The sequence below is a fragment of the Bos indicus x Bos taurus genome, chromosome 10 (assembly GCF_003369695.1).
Source record: "Bos indicus x Bos taurus breed Angus x Brahman F1 hybrid chromosome 10, Bos_hybrid_MaternalHap_v2.0, whole genome shotgun sequence".
NCBI lineage: Eukaryota > Metazoa > Chordata > Mammalia > Artiodactyla > Bovidae > Bos > Bos indicus x Bos taurus.
Window position 1 is genome coordinate 80700446 of NC_040085.1, and position 18537 is coordinate 80718982.

General features: G+C 47.0%; 3 protein-coding genes across 7 annotated transcripts in view; 2 read left to right on the forward strand and 1 right to left on the reverse strand.

The window, feature by feature from the left end:
* LOC113899136 (feline leukemia virus subgroup C receptor-related protein 2-like) overlaps positions 1 to 4894 on the forward strand; it is a 29316-nt gene extending 24422 nt beyond the window's left edge. The window contains exons 10-12 of one of the 2 annotated variants that reach the window (XM_027552473.1): positions 85 to 127; positions 1855 to 1881; positions 3615 to 4894. In XM_027552473.1, the coding sequence (XP_027408274.1) occupies positions 85 to 127; positions 1855 to 1864 (53 nt within the window). In that variant the 3' untranslated portion in view covers positions 1865 to 1881; positions 3615 to 4894. Of the gene's footprint in view, positions 1 to 84; positions 128 to 1854; positions 1882 to 2926; positions 2940 to 3614 lie in introns of both variants that reach the window. The other variant, XM_027552474.1, reaches the window with a different exon arrangement.
* A 4618-nt stretch (positions 4895 to 9512) lies between these two features.
* On the reverse strand, positions 9513 to 18469 carry ERG28 (ergosterol biosynthesis 28 homolog). 2 transcript variants are annotated; one of them, XM_027552491.1, is made up of 5 exons: positions 18076 to 18469; positions 15583 to 15746; positions 12900 to 12990; positions 9877 to 9995; positions 9513 to 9750 (listed from the first exon to the last, which is right to left on the reverse strand). In XM_027552491.1, the coding sequence occupies exons 2-5, from the start codon at positions 15713 to 15715 to the stop codon at positions 9671 to 9673; spliced, it is 423 nt and encodes a 140-aa protein (XP_027408292.1). In that variant the 5' UTR covers positions 15716 to 15746; positions 18076 to 18469; the 3' UTR covers positions 9513 to 9670. The 2 variants fall into 2 exon arrangements, with proteins under 2 accessions (XP_027408292.1, XP_027408291.1); XM_027552490.1 differs by lacking the exon at positions 18076 to 18469 and adding an exon at positions 17888 to 18003 and having other exon boundaries at positions 9519 to 9750.
* TTLL5 (tubulin tyrosine ligase like 5) overlaps positions 18288 to 18537 on the forward strand; it is a 317823-nt gene continuing 317573 nt past the window's right edge. For 2 of the 3 annotated variants that reach the window (XM_027552476.1, XM_027552486.1), the window contains exon 1: positions 18288 to 18373. The gene's annotated coding sequence lies outside the window, so the exon portion shown is untranslated. Of the gene's footprint in view, positions 18374 to 18448; positions 18536 to 18537 lie in introns of those variants that run through there. The other variant, XM_027552477.1, reaches the window with a different exon arrangement.

The window sequence follows — 18537 nt, forward strand, 5'->3', positions numbered from 1 at the left end:
CGAGTTAAGGGCTCCCTCTCGTGGATGAGCTTGACCATTGCTCTGCTTGATAACTTTCCCTTCTTTGTCATCCCTTGATCTTAGCATTCATTAAGGCAGATCTCCGGAGGCAGAGGATCCTGAGAATGTGAGTATGTGGGAGCTGCTTGGCTGAGATGTGGGCACAGACTTTGCTGAGGCTGTGGCATGGGGGGGAAGCGGAGGGAGCGCCTGGGGGACTGGTGGCTGTGAGAGCAGCTCAGCGTCACACACATGGAGACAAAGGGTTTCCTCTGTGGGGCTCAGCCCCGCTTTTCTGCTGCCCTCTCCTGGTTTTTCTGCCACTTCCTTCCCTGCTCCTGGCCTCCCTGCTCTGGCCCCCAGAGCTGGTCCCTGTGTCACAGTCTGCAGAGGAGCACCCACCCCGGGGTCCTGAGACAAGTCCCGAGGCCCCGACTCCTCTCCTCTTAGCCTCGATCGGTGACTGGGGAGGAAGGCTGGGGGCTGGCTCCATCGCTCCGTCATGGTGGTGGTGGTCTCCAGGCAGTGGCTCTCCTGGCATGTGACTGCCCCCCAGGCAGTGCCAGGGGATGGAGAGACCAGTGGGTTGCCAGCAGGGCTCTAAAAGGACAAGTCAGGAAGCAGGCATTGATGGTGAAAGGGGAGAGGACCAGGAGTTTGATCTAGAACAGAAAAGTGCTTCCCAATTGCGCTAATGGGCTATGGAGTATTTTAATCAAACTGTTAGGTTTCAAGTCTGAACCAGGATGAAAGGAATTTTCAGCTTTAAGAAGGAGCATAGTAGGATATATTCCTTTAAAAACAGAAGAAAAGACTTAAAGCTTATTACAGAGGTAATACATGTTTCTTTGTAAAATAACTAAAAAATATGGAAAAGTGTAAAAATTTAATGGTCACCTGTAATAGTATCAGCTAGAGATGAGGTGCTGTTATTTTTGCATTTCTTATATATGTCTGTGTCCACATATAATAGTGTACACAGCTGTATTTTTAATAGAAACGGAATCTTGTTCTATGTGCTTTTTTTTTTTACTTGTTGCCAGCGCTTTATCAGTTCATTAGTTTCTTACAATACACTTTTCCCCCCACTTGCAGCATACCTTTAATGACTGCACAGTGTCCTAAGAATTGCACGTGGATAAACATGATTTAACAGTTTTCTTGTCCAGGAATATTAAGGTTGTTTCTAAATATTGTTTTTAAACAATACTGTGATCAGTGTCCCAGAAGCTAGATCTTTGGGCCTGTTCTTTAGCAAAGTATTTCCTTGAGTAACGGGTCAGTGGCCATGCCCATGTTTAAGACCTTGATGTGTATTACTCAGCTGTCCTCTAGAAAGGTGCTGTCAACACTACTTGTTTACCCTGCTCTCAGAGTATGTAAGGTCCAAACTGACGTATTTACCAGTTTGAAAAATCTTTGCCAATTTCCACAAGAAAAATTGAATCTGAAACAGGTATATTTAGTCCTTTTGATGATTGGATGCTAGTCTTTAGGTCTTTGTCCTCTGATCTCAAGCTCTGGAGTTGGCAGCGGGCAGCAGGGAGCAGGTCGGGGGAGGCGCCTGGAACAGGACATTCAGTGGGGCACAGGGAACGCCTGAGACAGGAGCGGTCTTCTCAGGAGCCTGTGAGAAGCGTGGCAGCAGCCCTGCGGAGATGGGCTTGTCTCTGAGCCACTGACGAGGAAACGTGATTTGGGACACTTTGGTGAATCGATTGTGAGCCTGAGTAAAAGATGCCTGTGATAACAGGATGGATTCTAGTAAAAATGTTTCAATTTGAAATGTGACCCATTGTGTGAAGTGATAGAAATTTTGCTATGTTTACTTCATAATCTGTGTTTTCCTTTCAGGTATTTGTAGCAACCAGAGATAATTTCGTAAGTAACATCTTACTCATTTCCCTGTGTGTTTCCTGTGGGTGCACTGTGCATTGGGCTTTCTACCCTGCTCGTTTCCTTAGGAGAGTCTGACAACCTTTCTACACAACTGCCCCCCAAACCCCACATCTCCATGTACACATCTCCATTTCCTCCTGTTTCCTACTTAGGTCGTCCCACATTTCCCTGTCTCGCAGGCAGATCCTTGTCCCCGTGGGCCAGGTTTGTTATCCAGCAGGCGGTGAGGGCTCAGTCCCATGCATGTGGACCGTGGGAAGCAGCGCGAGTCGGGCCAGGAGGCCAGTGGGTGCAGGCTCACGGTGCTGTCCTGGATACACCTGGGGGGCCTTGTGGGACGGGGGTCAGAGTCACAGGGGGCTGGTTCCAGGGGAGTCAGGGCTGTCAGAGGGCGTCATGAAGGAGCCGTCATTTTCCCACCTAGGTGGCAGGTGTGGGAGGGACCTGCAGACTGTCCCAGGACCTCAGTCTCAGCGTCAGGGGACAACAGGGCAGGGAGCGCATCAGGCCAGAGCTGCGCTTTCTGATCGGTGAGGTGGGTCATTGGCAGAAAGAGCCAGAACTTCCAGTGGGTCAGGCCTGATGCTAATGATGACACTCTGTGTTTGGGTTTCCATTTGTCTTCCAGTTGGTAGTTCTTGGCCCCAGAGACACTAAGCCCTGTTTATCTGTGACTTCAAGGTGATGGTGCTGAAGGAGGCGGGTGTGTGTGCATGAGTGTGTCAGAGACAGGAGGTGGTGTGAGTGGTTGAAGTCTGCTCCTGCTCCTGGCTCCTGAGTGAGGGCTTCTCAGAGATGAGGCCAAGCTGGTGCCGACAAGTTAGCAAGATGGAGAACTGGATGCTGGATCTCCCGCTTTGCCTCCGCCACGGGCTGCCCTGCAGGTCATGGCGGGTGAAGTGCCGTTTGTCCAGCTGACGTGGCCTGCATGTGCTCCGCCAGCCTCGATGGTCAGAGCTGTGTATGGCTCGGCCTGTGCTCGAGGCCTTGTTGGGAGCGAGATGAGCCCCTGAGGGACGAAGCAAAGTGTTCCTAAAACAGCAGACAAATGTCCAAGTTGGCAGTTCGTACTTAGGGGCCTCAGAGCATAATCTTCAGGGCATATTTAAATCCCACCCAGCTAACAAGCGAGACCTTGAATACCTTCTAATTCCGTGAAATCGTCCCCAAGAAATCTGATGACAAACAGCCAGAGTCTCTTCTTCTCTGGGGACGCTATATTAATATATACATACTTTGAGCCATACTGCATCCTGTCTTGGTAACAGTTCACTGTGCGTCTGTTCCACACACATGGTAACCGTGCTCCTCACCTGGGGGCTGCCCCTGACCGGGGGTAGTCAGCACTCCTGAGGAGGCGGCAGACCTGGCCCATCCACAGCCACGTGGGGGTCCATCCAGGTGGGGCGAGGCCGTCAGAAGGGGAGGGTGACCGGAGCTCAGTGGCACTCACAGTGAGATGGTCCCTGGAGGCTGTGGTGTCCCGGAAGGCTGACCTTTTCGCTCCTCCTTTGCTCCTGTCGTGATGGTGTGTGTGTCTGGGGAGCACAGTGCGTGACCGGAGCCCCTGTCCTCGTCCTTGTTCAGTCGGGGATGCTGAGTACCTGGGACTCTGGTCTCCCCCTCGGATTCCAGATGTATGGGCAGGCAGATACTCAGCAGGGTGCAGTCCCTACCTCCTCACCCCAAGGGCTGTCCCCTTGTCTGTCTTGTAGAAACCCCAGGAGGGGGAGGGGGAGGAGGACATCAAGAGCAGCAAAGCCCCCACCACTGTCCAGAAGGAGCATTTCTGAGAGAGGGCAGAGGAGCGACTCGGGGGACTCAGACTGCCCCCACCTCTCCAGCCAGCACAGCTCTGCCTGCCAGCCCCACGGCCTTCACCCGAGCAGCTTCTGGGGGAACCGGGAGGAACATCTGTGTCTTGGAGGACAGCGCTCTGCCTCTTGGAAGCCACTCCAGAGCTTGCCCTGTCTCCATGGGGGAAATGCCCTTTCCACCACACATGTTGGGCACCTGCCCTCCCCCTGCAGGTTCTGGGAGCTGGGAGTGGGGCGGGCAGAGAGAGTCCTGGAGTCAGTCCTGGCTGCTGCCTCAGCTTCCTGCTCCAGCCCCTCTCTAGGGAGATGTTCTCCACAGGAAGGGCGAGCCCAGCCCACTGTCTGTGTGCTTCCCTGCAAACTCACCTGGATCATTGCCCCCGAGAACTCCAAGGGTCTCCCGAGAGATGAAAGGGCAGAAGGAGAGGTGGCCCTTGAATGGGCTTTGGGTCTGCTGGCTTAGATGACCTCATCCATCCCTGGTGGGGACAGTGTTTGCAGCCTCTCCTCATCCCTCTTCCAGCAACAATCCTTTCTCAGACACCCTGAATTTAAAGGGACTCCTTTCAACCAGCCCAAGCTGACCTCTCCTGCCTTGCCTGCATCTGGCTCTACTCAAGGGCTTGGGGAGAATCACCTCAAAATAAGACGTTTCTGCCAGTTCTCCTGTGCCCTGAGCTCTGTAACCAAGATGCCTGTGCTGTTCTGTTGTGCCCACTGCCTTGGCCACAGCACCTTGGAGTGGCCTGCGTGGCAGCGGTGCTTGGGCCAGGACCCGAGGTGAGCCCGCGGTGTCTGTGTGTGTGTGCACAGATACTCTGCACATAAGAGAAGCCAAACTTCTGGCAGGAGGACCGAGTTAGGGGTGGGAGGGAAGTGGACAGTGATGGTTTTTTCCTTTCGATAAGGCCAAAGTGTTTACTCTTCAGTGGCTTAAAATGCATAAACAAAATGCTTACTGAAACTATTGCTTTATTTTTAATATATAAATAGTTATTATGGCTTGCCTTGTCATTTTTTGGGGCAGAGACAGCTTTGGGGGTGGGAATGGGAAGGACGGGTGGGGGCTGCATACCATGAGAGGTGGTCCTCTGCTGCATAGACGTTGCCATCTAGTGGGTTATTATTTTTATTTTTATTGAAGGATAATTGCTTTACAGAATTTTGTTTTCTGTCAAGCTTCAACATGAATCAGCCATAGGTATACATACATCACATCCCTTTTGAAACTCCCCCCATCCCACCCCTCTAGGTTGATACAGAGCCCCTGTTTGAGTTTCCTGGGCCATATAGCAAATTCTCGTTGGCTATCTATTTTACATATGGTAATGTAAGTTTCCATGTTACTCTTTCCATACATCTCACCTGCTCCTCCCCTCTCCCCATGCCCATAAGCTCTATGTCTGCTTCTCCACTGCCGCCCTGTAAATAAAGTCTTCAGTACCATTTTTCTAGGTTCCATATATGTGGACTAGAATACAGTATTTCTCTTTCTCTTTCTGACTCACTTCACTCTGTACAATAGGTTCTATGTTCATCTACCTCATCAGAACTGACTCAAATGTGTTCCTTTTTATGGCCGAGTAATATTCCACTCTGTATATGTAACAGTTCTTTATCCATTCATCTGTTGATGCACATCTAGGCTGCGTCCATGTTCTAGCTATTGTAAATAGTGCTCCAATGAACAATGGGATACGTGTGTCTTTTTCAACCCTGGCTTCCTCACAGTATATGCCTAGGACTGGGATTGCTCGGTCATATGGTGGTTTTACTCCTAGTTTTTTAAGGAATCTCCATACCATCTTCCATAGTGGCTGTATCAATTTACATTCCCACCAACAGTGCAAGAGTTCCCTTTTCTCCACACCTTCTCCAGCATTTATTGTTTGTAGACATTTTAATGATGGCCATTCTGACCAGTGTGAGGTAATATCTCATTGTGGTTTTGATTTGCATTTCTCTAATAATCAGTGATGTTGAGTATATTTTCATGTGTCGGTTAGACATCTGTATGTCTTCTTCAGAGAAATGTCTGTTTAGGTCTTTTCCCCCTTGTGGGTTATTTTTAAGATGAGGCTGCAGAGGTTACACCTGGGCTATTTGGGGACTGCAACTCAGTGCCTAACACGGGACTGGGACTGCTTTCCACACAGCATCCACATGAGGACAGTGTGCCTGCTGCCAAGCGTGGACAGCGTCACCCGAGTGTGCCTGCTGCCAAGAGCCCACTGTGGTTTCTGGCTGTAACTCCCAGGGTGGCTGGCATGTCTGTTCTCCAAGCACAGCAGTCATGCAGCAGACTGTCTGGGCCGGAATCCAGTTTTGTTTTCTGCAGTTCTGGATTGTTCCCCTTCTGTCCCTCTTCCCTTCGTAATGCATTCACCTTATGTGCGTTAGAGAAATGGGCTGCAGTCATCACTTTCCTGGACATTTCTTCTCTAGTGAGCTGGCTGCGTCTGGGGCACTCTGGCTCCCTCTCTGTCAGCAATCCTTAGGCAGACAAACAACGTTAGGATTCCACTTGAAATCACCTGGGAAGGGAGCCAAGCCTGGGCTGTTTGAGAACCCTAATAGCCAGAGTAGCTGCCAAATACTCTATCATTTCTGTAGATCCTCTGGGATCTTGCCTTTATTTATTTGGAATCACATTTCCTTGAGGCACGCCTAGAAGACCCATATCGTCTTGTGCTTTCATTCATTCCTTTCTAAGCTGGGCTCCCTGCAGACCTCCACCTGAACATTAACTCTCTGTAAGATCACTGCTTTTCTTACTGCCTCCTACAATAGCTGGTAAGGGAAAGATAGTTTGTACCACGGAGCTCTCTTTCTAGGTGGGGACATGAGGCCTGAATTGCTACAACCACTTTTGGTACCATGAACGAAGCCAGCCTGTGGATGAAGCCAACACAGGAGGGCAGAGTCAAAAGAACTCCAGAGAAATGGAACTGAGTCCTGATCAAACCATTCCTGAAGCCTACAATCCTCTTTCCAGTTTTGTCAGCCAATGTTATCTTTATCGCTTCAGCTAGTTTAAGGAAGATTTTGTTCCTTTCGCCTGAAGAGCCTTAACTGGTTGGGAATGCCCTTCACAAGCCCCCTGCTCCCTTTCCAGCTTCTACCTTTCACTTAGGAACGTCACCATTCTGTAGTTTAGTGACCTTAGTCCTTGAACAGACTAAGTGCTGACTCTTTGCCACCCCATGGACTGCAGCCCACCCAGCTCCTCCGTCCATGGGATTTTCCAGGCAAGAGTACTGGAGTGGGTTGCTATTTCCTTCTCCAAGGGATCTTCCTGACCCAGGGATCGAACCTGGGTCTCCCACATTGTAGGCAGACGCTTTTACCGTCTGAGCCACCAGGGAAGCCCAAATACTGCCTCACACATATTCAACTCAGATCACACCTCCTCAGAGAGGCTTTTCCCAGTGATCTGAGTTCTGTACCTCCCTCCTCGTCTGAATCATGGCACCTGGTTTTCTAGAGTCTTAGCACTGTCTGGGGTTGTGCTTTCAGGTGTGGGCTTGTTGACAGTCTGTTTCTTGACCCCAGGGACATTGCCTGGGTCATTCATTTTCCCTTCCCAAGTGTCTGGCATGGAGTAAGTGTTCAATAAACACTCGCTGAAGTAGCGAACGGGTTCTCGCATCTATACACTGTGTGTGAGCGTCCAGCCACTGTGGAGGTGCTCAGGGCTGTGTTTGGACGGCAGCCGTCTGCTCCAGTGCCTTGTCCTTGGGCTCCAGTGCTCTTTTCATGCTCATACAGCTGTTTCTTCCATGTTGTCTGGTTCTGCTTTCTCAGGAACCTGATTCTTCTTTGTGAAGAAAACAAGAGAGGGTTCTGGCTATTCAGTTGTGTGCTCAGAATTTTGAAGGTGGGGACAGAGAGGAGGAAGATTTGAGTTCATCAGAAATGAACAAGAGACTAAAGGCAGCCAGGTTTGCCTGGGTCTTGTGCTGTCCTACTCATTATGGTGTATTTGATCTGCAGAAAGCTGGGATCTTCCTCTGCTGGGCCTCAGAGGAGGGCAGGGGCACTCTGGGATTAGAGGAGGCCAAAGTACCAGGACGGATCAGAGCAGAAGGTTTCTCTATTTATTACAAGTCTCATTACACAAATACAGCTGACTGGAAGGTCTAAAGACCCTTCCAACCCTGATCCACCTGTAGGCACAAGGACAGGGGCCACACTCACTGGCCGGCCAACCCTTCTTAAAAGAACTGCTTGTCCCCCAGGTGGTTCAGAGTCTTGGGTCAAGCAGCAGAGAGGAACCCACCCTGGATGGACAACCCCTCAAAGCAGTCCTTGGTGGCAATGCTCTGGGCAAAGTAGCAGCTTGAAGTTTCAGTTTGTGTCTTCCAACCATACCAGTCAACAGTTAGAAATAAAATGAAAAAAGGAGAAGGCTGGAAAAGTAGTGCTGGAAGAGGACGTGGGTGCGGGAAGAGCACATGGTGGGCTTCAGATATATTGGCCATTCCTTGATTTGGACAGATGAACGTCATTCTAAAATGCTTCTTTCCGTTTAGTTCAGTTCAGTCACTCAGTCATGTCCAACTCTTTGTGACCCCATGAACCACAGCACTCCAGGCCTCCCTGTCCATCACCAACTCCCAGAGTCCACTCAAACCCATGTCCGTTGTGTCTGTGATGCCATCCAACCATCTCATCCTCTGTCGTCCCCTTCTCCTCCTGCCCCCAATCTTTCCCAGCATCCGGGTCTTTTCAAATGAGTCAGCTCTTCACATCAGGTGGCTAAAGTCTTGGAGTTTCAGCTTCAACATCAATCCTTCCAATGAACACCCAGGACTGATCTCCTTTAGGATGGACTGGTTGGATATCCTTGTAGTCCAAGGGACTCTCAAGAGTCTTCTCCAACACCACAGTTCAAAAGCATCAACTCTTCGATGTTCAGCTTTCTTCACACTCCAACTCTCACATCCATACATGACCACAGGAAAAACCATAGCCTTGACTAGACGTACTTTGGTGACAAAGTAATGTCTCTGCTTTTGAATATGCTGTCTAGGTTGGTCATCACTTTCCTTCCAAAGAGTAAGCATCTTTTAATTTCATGGCTGCAATCACCATCTGCAGTGATTTTGGAGCCCAGAAAGATAAAGTCAGCCACTGTTTCTCCATCTATTTGCCATGAAGTGATGGGACCAGATGCCATTATCTTAGTTTTCTGAATATTGAGCCTTAAGCCAACTTTTTCACTTTCCTCTTTCACTTGCATCAAGAGGCTCTTTAGTTCTTCACTTTCTGCCATAAGGGTGGTGTCATCTGCATATCTCAGGTTATTAATATTTCTCCTGGCAATTTTGATTCCAGCTTGTGCTTCATCCAGCCCAGCGTTTCTCATGATGTACTCTGCATATAAGCTAAATAAGTAGGGTGACAATATACAGCCTTGATGTACTCCTTTTCCTATTTGGAACCAGTCTTTTGTTCCATGTCCAGTTCTAACTGTTGCTTCCTGACCTGCATATAGGTTTCTCAAGAGGCAGGCCAGGTGGTCTGGTATTCCCATCTCTTTCATAATTTTCCACAATTTATTGTGAACCACACACTCAAAGGCTTTGGCATAGTCAATAAAGCAGAAATAGATGTTTTTCTGGAACTCTCTTGCTTTTTCCATGATCCAGCGGATGTTGGCAATTTGATCTCTGCTTCCTCTGCCTTTTCTAAAACCAGCTTGAACATCAGGAAGTTCACGATTCACGTATTGCTGAAGCCTGGCTTGGAGAATTTCATTCTTTACATACATTTAAATGGCACTGACTTTCTGTATGCATGTAATATCTTAAAAAATTTTTAATTAAAGAAAAAAAACCCCAAATGTGAAAGGCTGTAAGTGGATGATGGAGCAGAAATGAAACTGAAGAGCATAGAGACAGAAGAGGCGAGCAAAGGCAGGAGATGACATCTTGGACATGGGGATGTTGGCCTCAGTTTCTCTTCTTCTGTCTGGATCCTGGTTCTGCTTCTAGGTGCCGGAGCCCCACTAGCATGCCCAGGATTGAGATACCTTAAATAGAGACAGACAAGGTTAGTGGCTGACATAAGCACCGTGCTTGCTTAGATTACTTGTATAAGGCTTCTCCTTAGGGCTGGGATGGCTCCTGTGGGAGTTCCAGGGTCACTCGATGCTTACTTGCCACCATGAGGGGTGCCATGACGCCAATCGTGGGAGCCGCGGTCCCAAATACAAACAACTCACAGAGGAAGTGCCCTAATGCGAGGAAGAAGGTCCAGAGCGTGATGTAGTAGAGCCTACAGGGGAACAGACAGAAATGGGATTGTAGGTACAGTTTGTTCAGTGTGGAGGAAGTAGTCAGACTTGAAACACACAAATTAAAACCCAGGAAATGACTACGGCTAAAGAAAAAGGAGACTTGGTCCCGCGAAAGACCTGGCTGCTGCTGCTGTTGCTGCTAAGTCACATCAGTCGTGTCCAACTCTGTGGGACACCACAGATGGCAGCTGCTAGATCACATCAATTTTATTCACCTCTAGGGCAAAACTGAAGCCTTCAACTGCTAAATCGAGAGGAGAATGACCCAGCCATCCAGAGTGGCTTTGCAAGTCTTAGCAAGGTGGTGAAGCCAGTGATAGCAGAGTCTGGACTACGGCAATCCTACATAGTGTAGACAATTTTGGATCAATCACACTTATGTATTCTACTTACTCAAACTGGCTTGACTCTAGTCCAAGCCTGCTTTTCAAGTGTCTGGCCAGGGGCTGGTCAGTGCTCATCTGATGGATGCCACTGAATGAAGGGCATGAATGAGGAATGGGTAGCAAGGGCCTTTCTGGGACTTTTAGATGATTTTGCAACATTGGCTGTATCTTAAGATACTCTGCATCTTAACCTAGCAAAATGGTCAGATGGAGGACACAATGACAACCTCACAGGAAGATAACTTGTTCCTCAGTTTTGACAAGGAGGTGGAGAAGACAGAAGTTATAGGAAGATGGACCACTCTGATAGCTGGTATCTTTCTTTAACTACGAAATTTAAAAATTATGAAATACTTCAAACATACAAAAAATCATTCATAATAGAATTTACCCCTATACAACCAATACCCTACTCCATCAAATCTCACTATCTTGACATTTTTGCTTCAGATACCTTTTTCCTAAGAAATAAAATATTACAGATTTCAGTTAAAACTTCCTGAATGTCTTTTTTTCTTTCAAGTGAAAGTTGGCTTATTTAGAGAAATACCTATTAAATAGGAAAAATGCAGACTGTTTCAGAAAGTGAGAACAGCTGGGAATTGACTTCAGGTTTCTGGTTAGGGAGGGAATATGATCAGAGAGCATATCAGAAGCACAGGGACAAAAAATCCAGGCTTTACAAAAAAGTTGGAAATGGAAGTCAGCATTTCTGGCTGTCCTGTGTTGGGTGGAGGGGAAATGAATGGGTAAGAGACCTAAAGTTAAGTCTCAGCTGTCCCTGTTCATCCCCAAAGCACAACAAAGAAAAGATACACCCCTTCTACTTGTCAGTAATTCTTCATCATGGTAAAGGTCGTTAAAATGATTATGCAGTCCTTACTCCCTCCCAGTCACCCTGAGAGGAAAAACAGATCCACGAGTCTCATTTTATACATGAAGGGACTGAGATGCAGAGAAGGTCTATAATAAACTTGCTGTTTCAAAGCTATTACCAACAGAAATGAGACCAGAGCCTATTTTCTAATTTTCATTCTTGGGCCTCAGAGTGTTTCCACTAAACCTTGCTGCTTCCAAAAATACATATCAATCTAGAACAAGTAGACCATTGTTTCAGGTTCAAAAGTATGAAAAAATAAAGCTGGAGAGATCACAGTGCTAACAGCCCTCAAATCCCACTTGTCCTAGTCTTCTCAGTTTAAATGAACTGAGTCTCTAATATGCAGATCTACAGAATCAGCAACAAAAATCACCGCTTCCCAGGGCTACTAGGAGGAGACTTCATCAAAGTCATGTGGAAGCATCTGGTATTATAAGAGGGGCTCAATAAGTATCACCATCTCCTCTCTTGCCCAGACGCTGAGAGTCTGGCTAACACACAAGTATTTTGGTATGAAGTTCTTTTGGTGGCCTCACTTGGGGACCTGAGCAAACTTTCCACCTCAGTTGCGGTGATGATTGGTGTTGTAAAGACAGCTCAAGCCCCATCCAGCGGCCAGTTCAGATTACAACACTGTCTAGCCCAGGGGCTGCGACCGCCTGCACCTGTTCCACACTAGTTGTATGACGGAGAATGAAATGGCAACCCACTCCAGCATTCTTGCATAGAGAATCCCGTGGACAGAAGGGCCTGGTGGGCTGCTGTTCATAGGGTCCCACAGAGTCAGACACAACTGAAGCGACTTAGCATGCATGCATTGGATAAGGAAATGGCAACCCACTCCAGTATTCTTGCCTGGTGGGCTACGGTCCATGCGGTCACAAAGAGCTGGACATGAGTGTGCACGCACACATGCACGCAGTCTGTGTGAGCCCTATGAAGAGGCAGAATACAGAGGAGTCCTCGGTTCTCTGTGACCCTCACTTCATGACTCTGTGTAAACAAACAGCTGTTTACTGGTGGGCTCTTGACATCATGGATCCTGATTTCTGTTCATCCCTGCCTCTCAAGGAGGAATGTGAGTATAGGTGCCATGGCCTCTCTAAAAAGAGCAAGCACACTACCTCTTTAGTAGAAGAAAGGCTGACCCGTTAGTACAGAAGTAGAGGGATGTGATGCAGGCCGCTGGATCACACATAACCAGTTTGCTGTGTCCATTTCAAAGAATTGTTAAGCTTTAAAGACCTTCAGGCCTGTTCTGTTTTCTAGCCCTGGAAGGAATGGTACCTAGTAATCTTTTATCTTCACATCTTAGGTTACTGTATCAAATCATAGACCATATGATGGAATCATAGTCCATCATAACTGCCTCTTGGCCCTGGGCATTTATTAGAATCAACTGAAGAAATTTTATCAAATTGCCCAGACCTGGATACCATATCAGTTAAATCATACACTCTGGAGACGGGCCCAGGAACTCCTGGTATTTTCTAAAGCCTTGCCTTGTTGATTTTCATGTACTGGCATTGATAAATAAGTCTCCGAGGGAGGAACACAATGGCTCTGCTTAGCACCCATTTCCAACACAGGGAGATGCTGTTCCCTCCTTTACATACGTTTTGTTGTGAATGTCAATGGCGCAGAGGCAGCGAACCACTGATGAGAGCAGCGTCCAGATTCCATAGGTCCGAGCTTGGAGGCCATTCACTGTGCAGCAGAAACAAGCAGGAGTGTTGAGAAGGGTGCGTAAGGGTTCCCTCCAAACTCCTCCAACTTCACTGGAGGAGTCAGAGAGCTGAGCCTGCGATCCCCTTGGCTGGGCAAAGTACAGGCTCTGATGCTGTACGTGCAGACTAGAAGGGATGCAAAGAATTCCGGAAGGAGAACTGGTTCAGCTTCTCTTCCAACGCCTACAGTTGGGCGGGCGAGTTCCAAGAGTAGAAACCCAACAAACAGCCCACTTAGACAGTAATTCCTGGGTTAGTGGTTTATGGCTCTGCCTGGAAACCGCTCTAGTATTGGTGAAGCAAGCGAGTCTGAATCAGGATAAGTGTGGAGGAACACGGTGGTGAGTGGTCTGTCAATACAAGATGCCTAGGAGGTCAGCAGACTTTCAGTGAGGCTGATGCGGGACAGAACACAAAAATACTGAGCAATACTGAGCCCTGTCTAGAGAGTCACACCTGGTCTTTAAGAGACCCAGGTCCCTGGATCTCCTGAATTCAGATCTATATTATGTGAATGAAGCCCTAATGAGGCTGGTTTCCTGTGCGTGTGGGAAGGGAACAAAGTTCCTGTGTTTGCTAGGGCCACTCTGCTCTTGCTAGTTTCATTCTGGCACTGCTGTGACAGTATCTTCTCCAGAGAGTGTGAATCATAGTCCATCGTAACAGTGCTTATTGACCCTGGGCATATATTAGAATCAACTGAAGAAATTTTATCAAATTACCAAGACCTGGATACCAGATCAGTGAAATCATATACTCTGGAGGTAGGCTGAAACCCCCCTGGTATTTTCTAAAGCCTTGCCTTGTTGATTTTAATGTACTGGCATTGATCTACGGTGAAAAGCAAAGATTTTTTCCTTTGCTGGTCTCCTGAGCAAGAGAAATTTTAAGGGACAAGACTCACAACTGAAATGTCTTTCAGGATTTTCCTTTAAGGATTTTTGAGCCTTTGGAAAACCAGACAGAAACACCAAATTCATAACCCCAAAGATCTTTAGATGGTAGTCATTTTCAGAAAAAAAATCCCATATCCCAAACTAATATTTAACGGTTAGTCTTGAAGTGAAGTCGCTCAGTTGTGTCCGCCTCTTTGTGACCCCATGGACTGTAGCCTACTAGGCTCTTTGGTCCATGGGATTTTTGAGGCAAGAATGTTGGAGTGGGTTGCCATTTCCTTCTCCAGGGGATCTTCCCGACCCAGTGATGGAACCCAGGTCTCCTGCATGGTAGGCAGATGCTTTACCATCTGAGCCACCAGGGAAGTCAGTCCTGGAGGGCCATATATATTTTTTCTTTTTACACTCTTTATAAAGCATTTTGATAGCTCTTCTGATGGAAAGATAGGAAATTTCTCTATTCTACTTCTATATATCTCACTAAGGGTGAGATATACAAATGGAGTATCTCAGTAATCCTAACCAGAGTAGGCATCAGGTAAAATTCTTCTACTGGATGCTCCAGGGTCCTGGTATCACCAGCAAAGTACCAGGAGGTCCCGAGGGACCTATTTCCGGGCTGTGTGTGCATGCATGCATGCACAAACTAACAAACACACTTCTGCTCAGCTATATGCCCTTTGACAAATCACATAACCCCTGGACTTTTCTGTCTCAGCTTTAAATTCAAAGGGCTAGGTGAGATGACCTCTAAAAACCTGTGAATCTATACAGAGTTGCTGGTCCACTGGAGGACAGCACTGGAGGGTGAAAAGTGGAATTGTTTCACCCACTTTTCCAGGTTCTCTAAGCCTATTATACTTGAGCTTTGTTCAAAGTGAGGCTTAGCCTATTTACTTTCATTTTATACCCAGATGTTGCAGAAAAATGAGCTAGGTCAGAGCCTGAATCTAGGTTACCTATAAATGTGACATAGAATTGTCGCTACTATGAAACGGTGCTGCAGCTCAAGCCACCCCACGTATCAAAGCAGGGAAGCGCAAGCTGAAATGTGCAGCCACTCTCCAGCAGAGAGGCTCAGGACGCTGGGGAAAGCCATCGTGGGCCTGTGGAAGTTCATGTGGGAAACCAACCTGGAGGGATTTTGGATATCTAGTCAGGGTCTGTGTCATGGTTTGAGAAGACCTTGGATGAGTAATTCTCCATATGCAATGTAGGGTATAAACCATACGGCCCATGACCTGATTTCTGAAAGAAGCAACAGGAAAACCTTCATGGTTTCCTCATCAGGTATCAGAGTCATCAGAAGTCTGTCTCCTCACTTGTTCTTGTAATGGTATTTGTATAGACCAGCTGCCAAGGGCAGTGTAAAATGAAGGGAAAGGTATTCAGAGAAGCTTGTGGGCAAAATGGACAATTGTTATCCACCACATCTGTTACTCTAGTAGCTTAGGATCACTAGCTTAGGCAAAATCAGAATCACCTGCCAAGTTTCTAAAAAGAACTTCCTATGACACATCCAGGGGGTGAAAGATTCAATAATTAGGTCTGGAGAGGGAATTGGCCACCTGTGCTTTGTTTGATTTTAGTTTTTCACAGTTATTGTGATGTACAGCCAGGTCTGGGGACCACCATTTAAGCCACTACCACAAAGGATGAGGTGTTTGCTTTCTTACCCAGGTCTGGCTTGCCGGTATAGAGCTTTTCATAGAGAAAGGTGTGGTCTCGGAAGCTCTGTAGTGAGTTCCCTGCGGCTACGATGGATACCATCACCAGCCAGCTTCGTAACATGTTTAGGAATCGGCTCATGGCTCCCCTCCAACCTGAGAGGGCTTTTTGCCTTGGAAACAAAAGCAAAGGGCAGGAGACAATAGATGGTTAATATGCTTCTACCATAAGCTCTGTAGTTAACCTGTGTCCCATTCATGAGAGCTGTACTAATCCTACTTTGTCAGTGATTTCATAAACTTCTCTCCCAAGTGCCGGAGAATTGTCTATCCCCAGGCACCCTTTATAGGGTTGGCACACTGCCTTTAAATATCTACCTTAAATCAAAGTGTGCTGACCAGAGTAAAAAGACTAAATAATGCAGTGGGTGGAAATGACAAACCCAGTGGGAAAAATGGAAAGAAAGAAACAGAAGATAGGGAGGTGTCCAAACGTCACTACAAAGAAATAAAATGGAATTTAGTGTAAGACTCACAGAAATTGGTCTCAATATTTCATCATACTAATAGTGGTGAGTCAACAGTATACTCTGAAATAAGTAGCACCATGCTTATGTTTGTCTAAGGAATTTCTCCAAAATATTAGCCTAAATCAGTACTCTCTTCTCTTGGCTAGAATTAGTCCCCTGGGATCTTTACTTGTAACCTGGTGTTTCACGTCAACCTTTTGTACTGCAAGTAGCTCAAAGGTGATTATAAATCTACTGATAGATACCTGCCTGGCTACTGGTGAGCGATCCTTCCAAGGACAGACAAGCCTTCTATGTCTGAGTGGCATGTATGATTTGAGGGCATTATTAACATGCTTTAACTTTTCTATACTTTGGTTTTCAGGGACATCATGCTTCATAAATTAGGAGAACAATATAAAAGTTACAAATTAATAAATTGTTGTGAGTTCACAAATAGTAAGAAAATTAGATGGAGAAGGAAACAGCAATGTTGGTGTTGGGTTGCAGAAGAATCTACAGTTATTGAGGACTTGTATATGCCATGCACTGTGCCAAGCACCTATCATATATTATCTCATTTAATCCTTAAACAAAGTTGGTAGACACTATTAATATTTCCACTTTATAGATGAGGGATGGCATAGAGACGTTTAGTGACTTGCTTAAGGTTACACAGTCTATAGATGAAAGAGCTCAGATAAAAACCATGGTCTATTGGTCTCCAAGATGTCTCACTGAGCATATTTTGATGAAGTTTCCATTTCTGTGAGAGACAAGTGAGCCATAGCCACCTGTCTTCAAGTGGTATAGAAAATACCATCAGGCTATGTATTTTTTATTTAAAAAACAGAACAAAATGTTCGATCAACCATGGCTGAGCACAGATTTCAATCATCTTGGTTTAAATAAAAACCATGTAGATAAAAATCAAATCATGGAAGTGCTTCTTCTCATCTTTGGTATGTGACCCATGGTTTATCTATTGTCTGGTTAATTTTTTGAACCTTAAGTGGCGATAAATTATCAGGCTTCCTTTGTCACTTTGACAGTAGGCCTTTTGGAATGGTCCTACATTACTCAGCTGAAACAAATATTAAAGTCAGTAATGGCAGAAGTGTGATGCACCAAAAAACACAGCAAGTTCCAGAGATAGAAGGGTCAGTGGATGAACCCCTCAGTGCAAATGGATCACAAAGCTGGACTCTGTTAAAGTCCAGAGAGAATGAAGCTCTAATGGAATCACAAGCAGTTTCAGCATGGGCCAAGACATACACACTCCACTCCCCCCACCATATTGTTTTCTCACCGTGCCTCACCAGGAGCCTTAAGCTCTCAGAGTCAGAAAAGCTGTATGGATGACCTCTCTCTTTGACAGAACTTATGCCCATTTCACAGAAATTCTCAGAAACTCCAGAAGATAGATGATGAAGGCAGAGCCTGAGCACTCTTCCAAACTGCTCTGCCAGTCCCTCAGCACGACTTCCTCAAATCTTTTGAGGGCCTGTTAGAGTATCCAACGTCTATTCTCAAAATTTACCCAGGCACAAGCCAGCAAAGGTAAGGTGGTTTACTAGAGTCAGGTGAGAGTTTCCTTTCCTGGGCTCACTTTTCAGTAGCTGTGTGACTGTGGGGAAGTAATTTACACTTTACAGCTTAGATTTCCTTACCTGCAAAATGGAGATTAAAATTACCTATTCCAAGAGTTATTATAAGAATTACTTTAGAAAGCAAAGGTTCCTAGTATTGTGCCAGGCTCAGAGTGGCCACTCATTTGTTCATCGATTCACTCGTTCTGTACCTACCAAGCTTCCTTCATTTTCCCAGCTTCGTCTTCTCTTGGTCTCTGAAATCTCTTTTCCCCCTACAAGGTTGCCTCCCGGGTATCTTTCTTCTGTCCCATCTCCACTGCTTCAGGCTGTGCGGATCCTCTCCATTAGAAGCCACACCGACACCCACCTCTCCCCCCAACCCCGCCCAACATTCACCCTACCTGGCGACAGTACTCTCAGCACAGCAGCAGTAGTAGCAGCAGCAAAGGAACTGCCCTAGCCCAGCTCCAGACCTGAGTCTACCTGAGCCACTTGTCCCCGCCCCCACTCTCAGCCCGGCTCCGGCATTGGTTTGTTGCGATCAGCCCTCGTTCTGATTGGCTGTTTAGGTTATGCTCGAGCAGGCGATGGGGCGTGAACCGCTTTACTGCCAATCAGCGGTTGCCGATCCGCAAACCTCACTCCCAGCACGCCGCCCTTGCAGTGAACCCTCCTGTTGAGCGCAGCGAAACACTCCAGGTTCGGAGTCAATCTTTTGGGGGCGGAGGGGGAAAGAGCAAGAAAAGTAAGTCAAGACTTCTATGGGGAGCGGAGCCCTGTGCCCGCTCGGCGCGGCGGTGACGACAATTGTACGCGCCTGAAGCTAAGCGTCCTCCGCGCCGGGGCTCAGGCGCCTGCGCAGT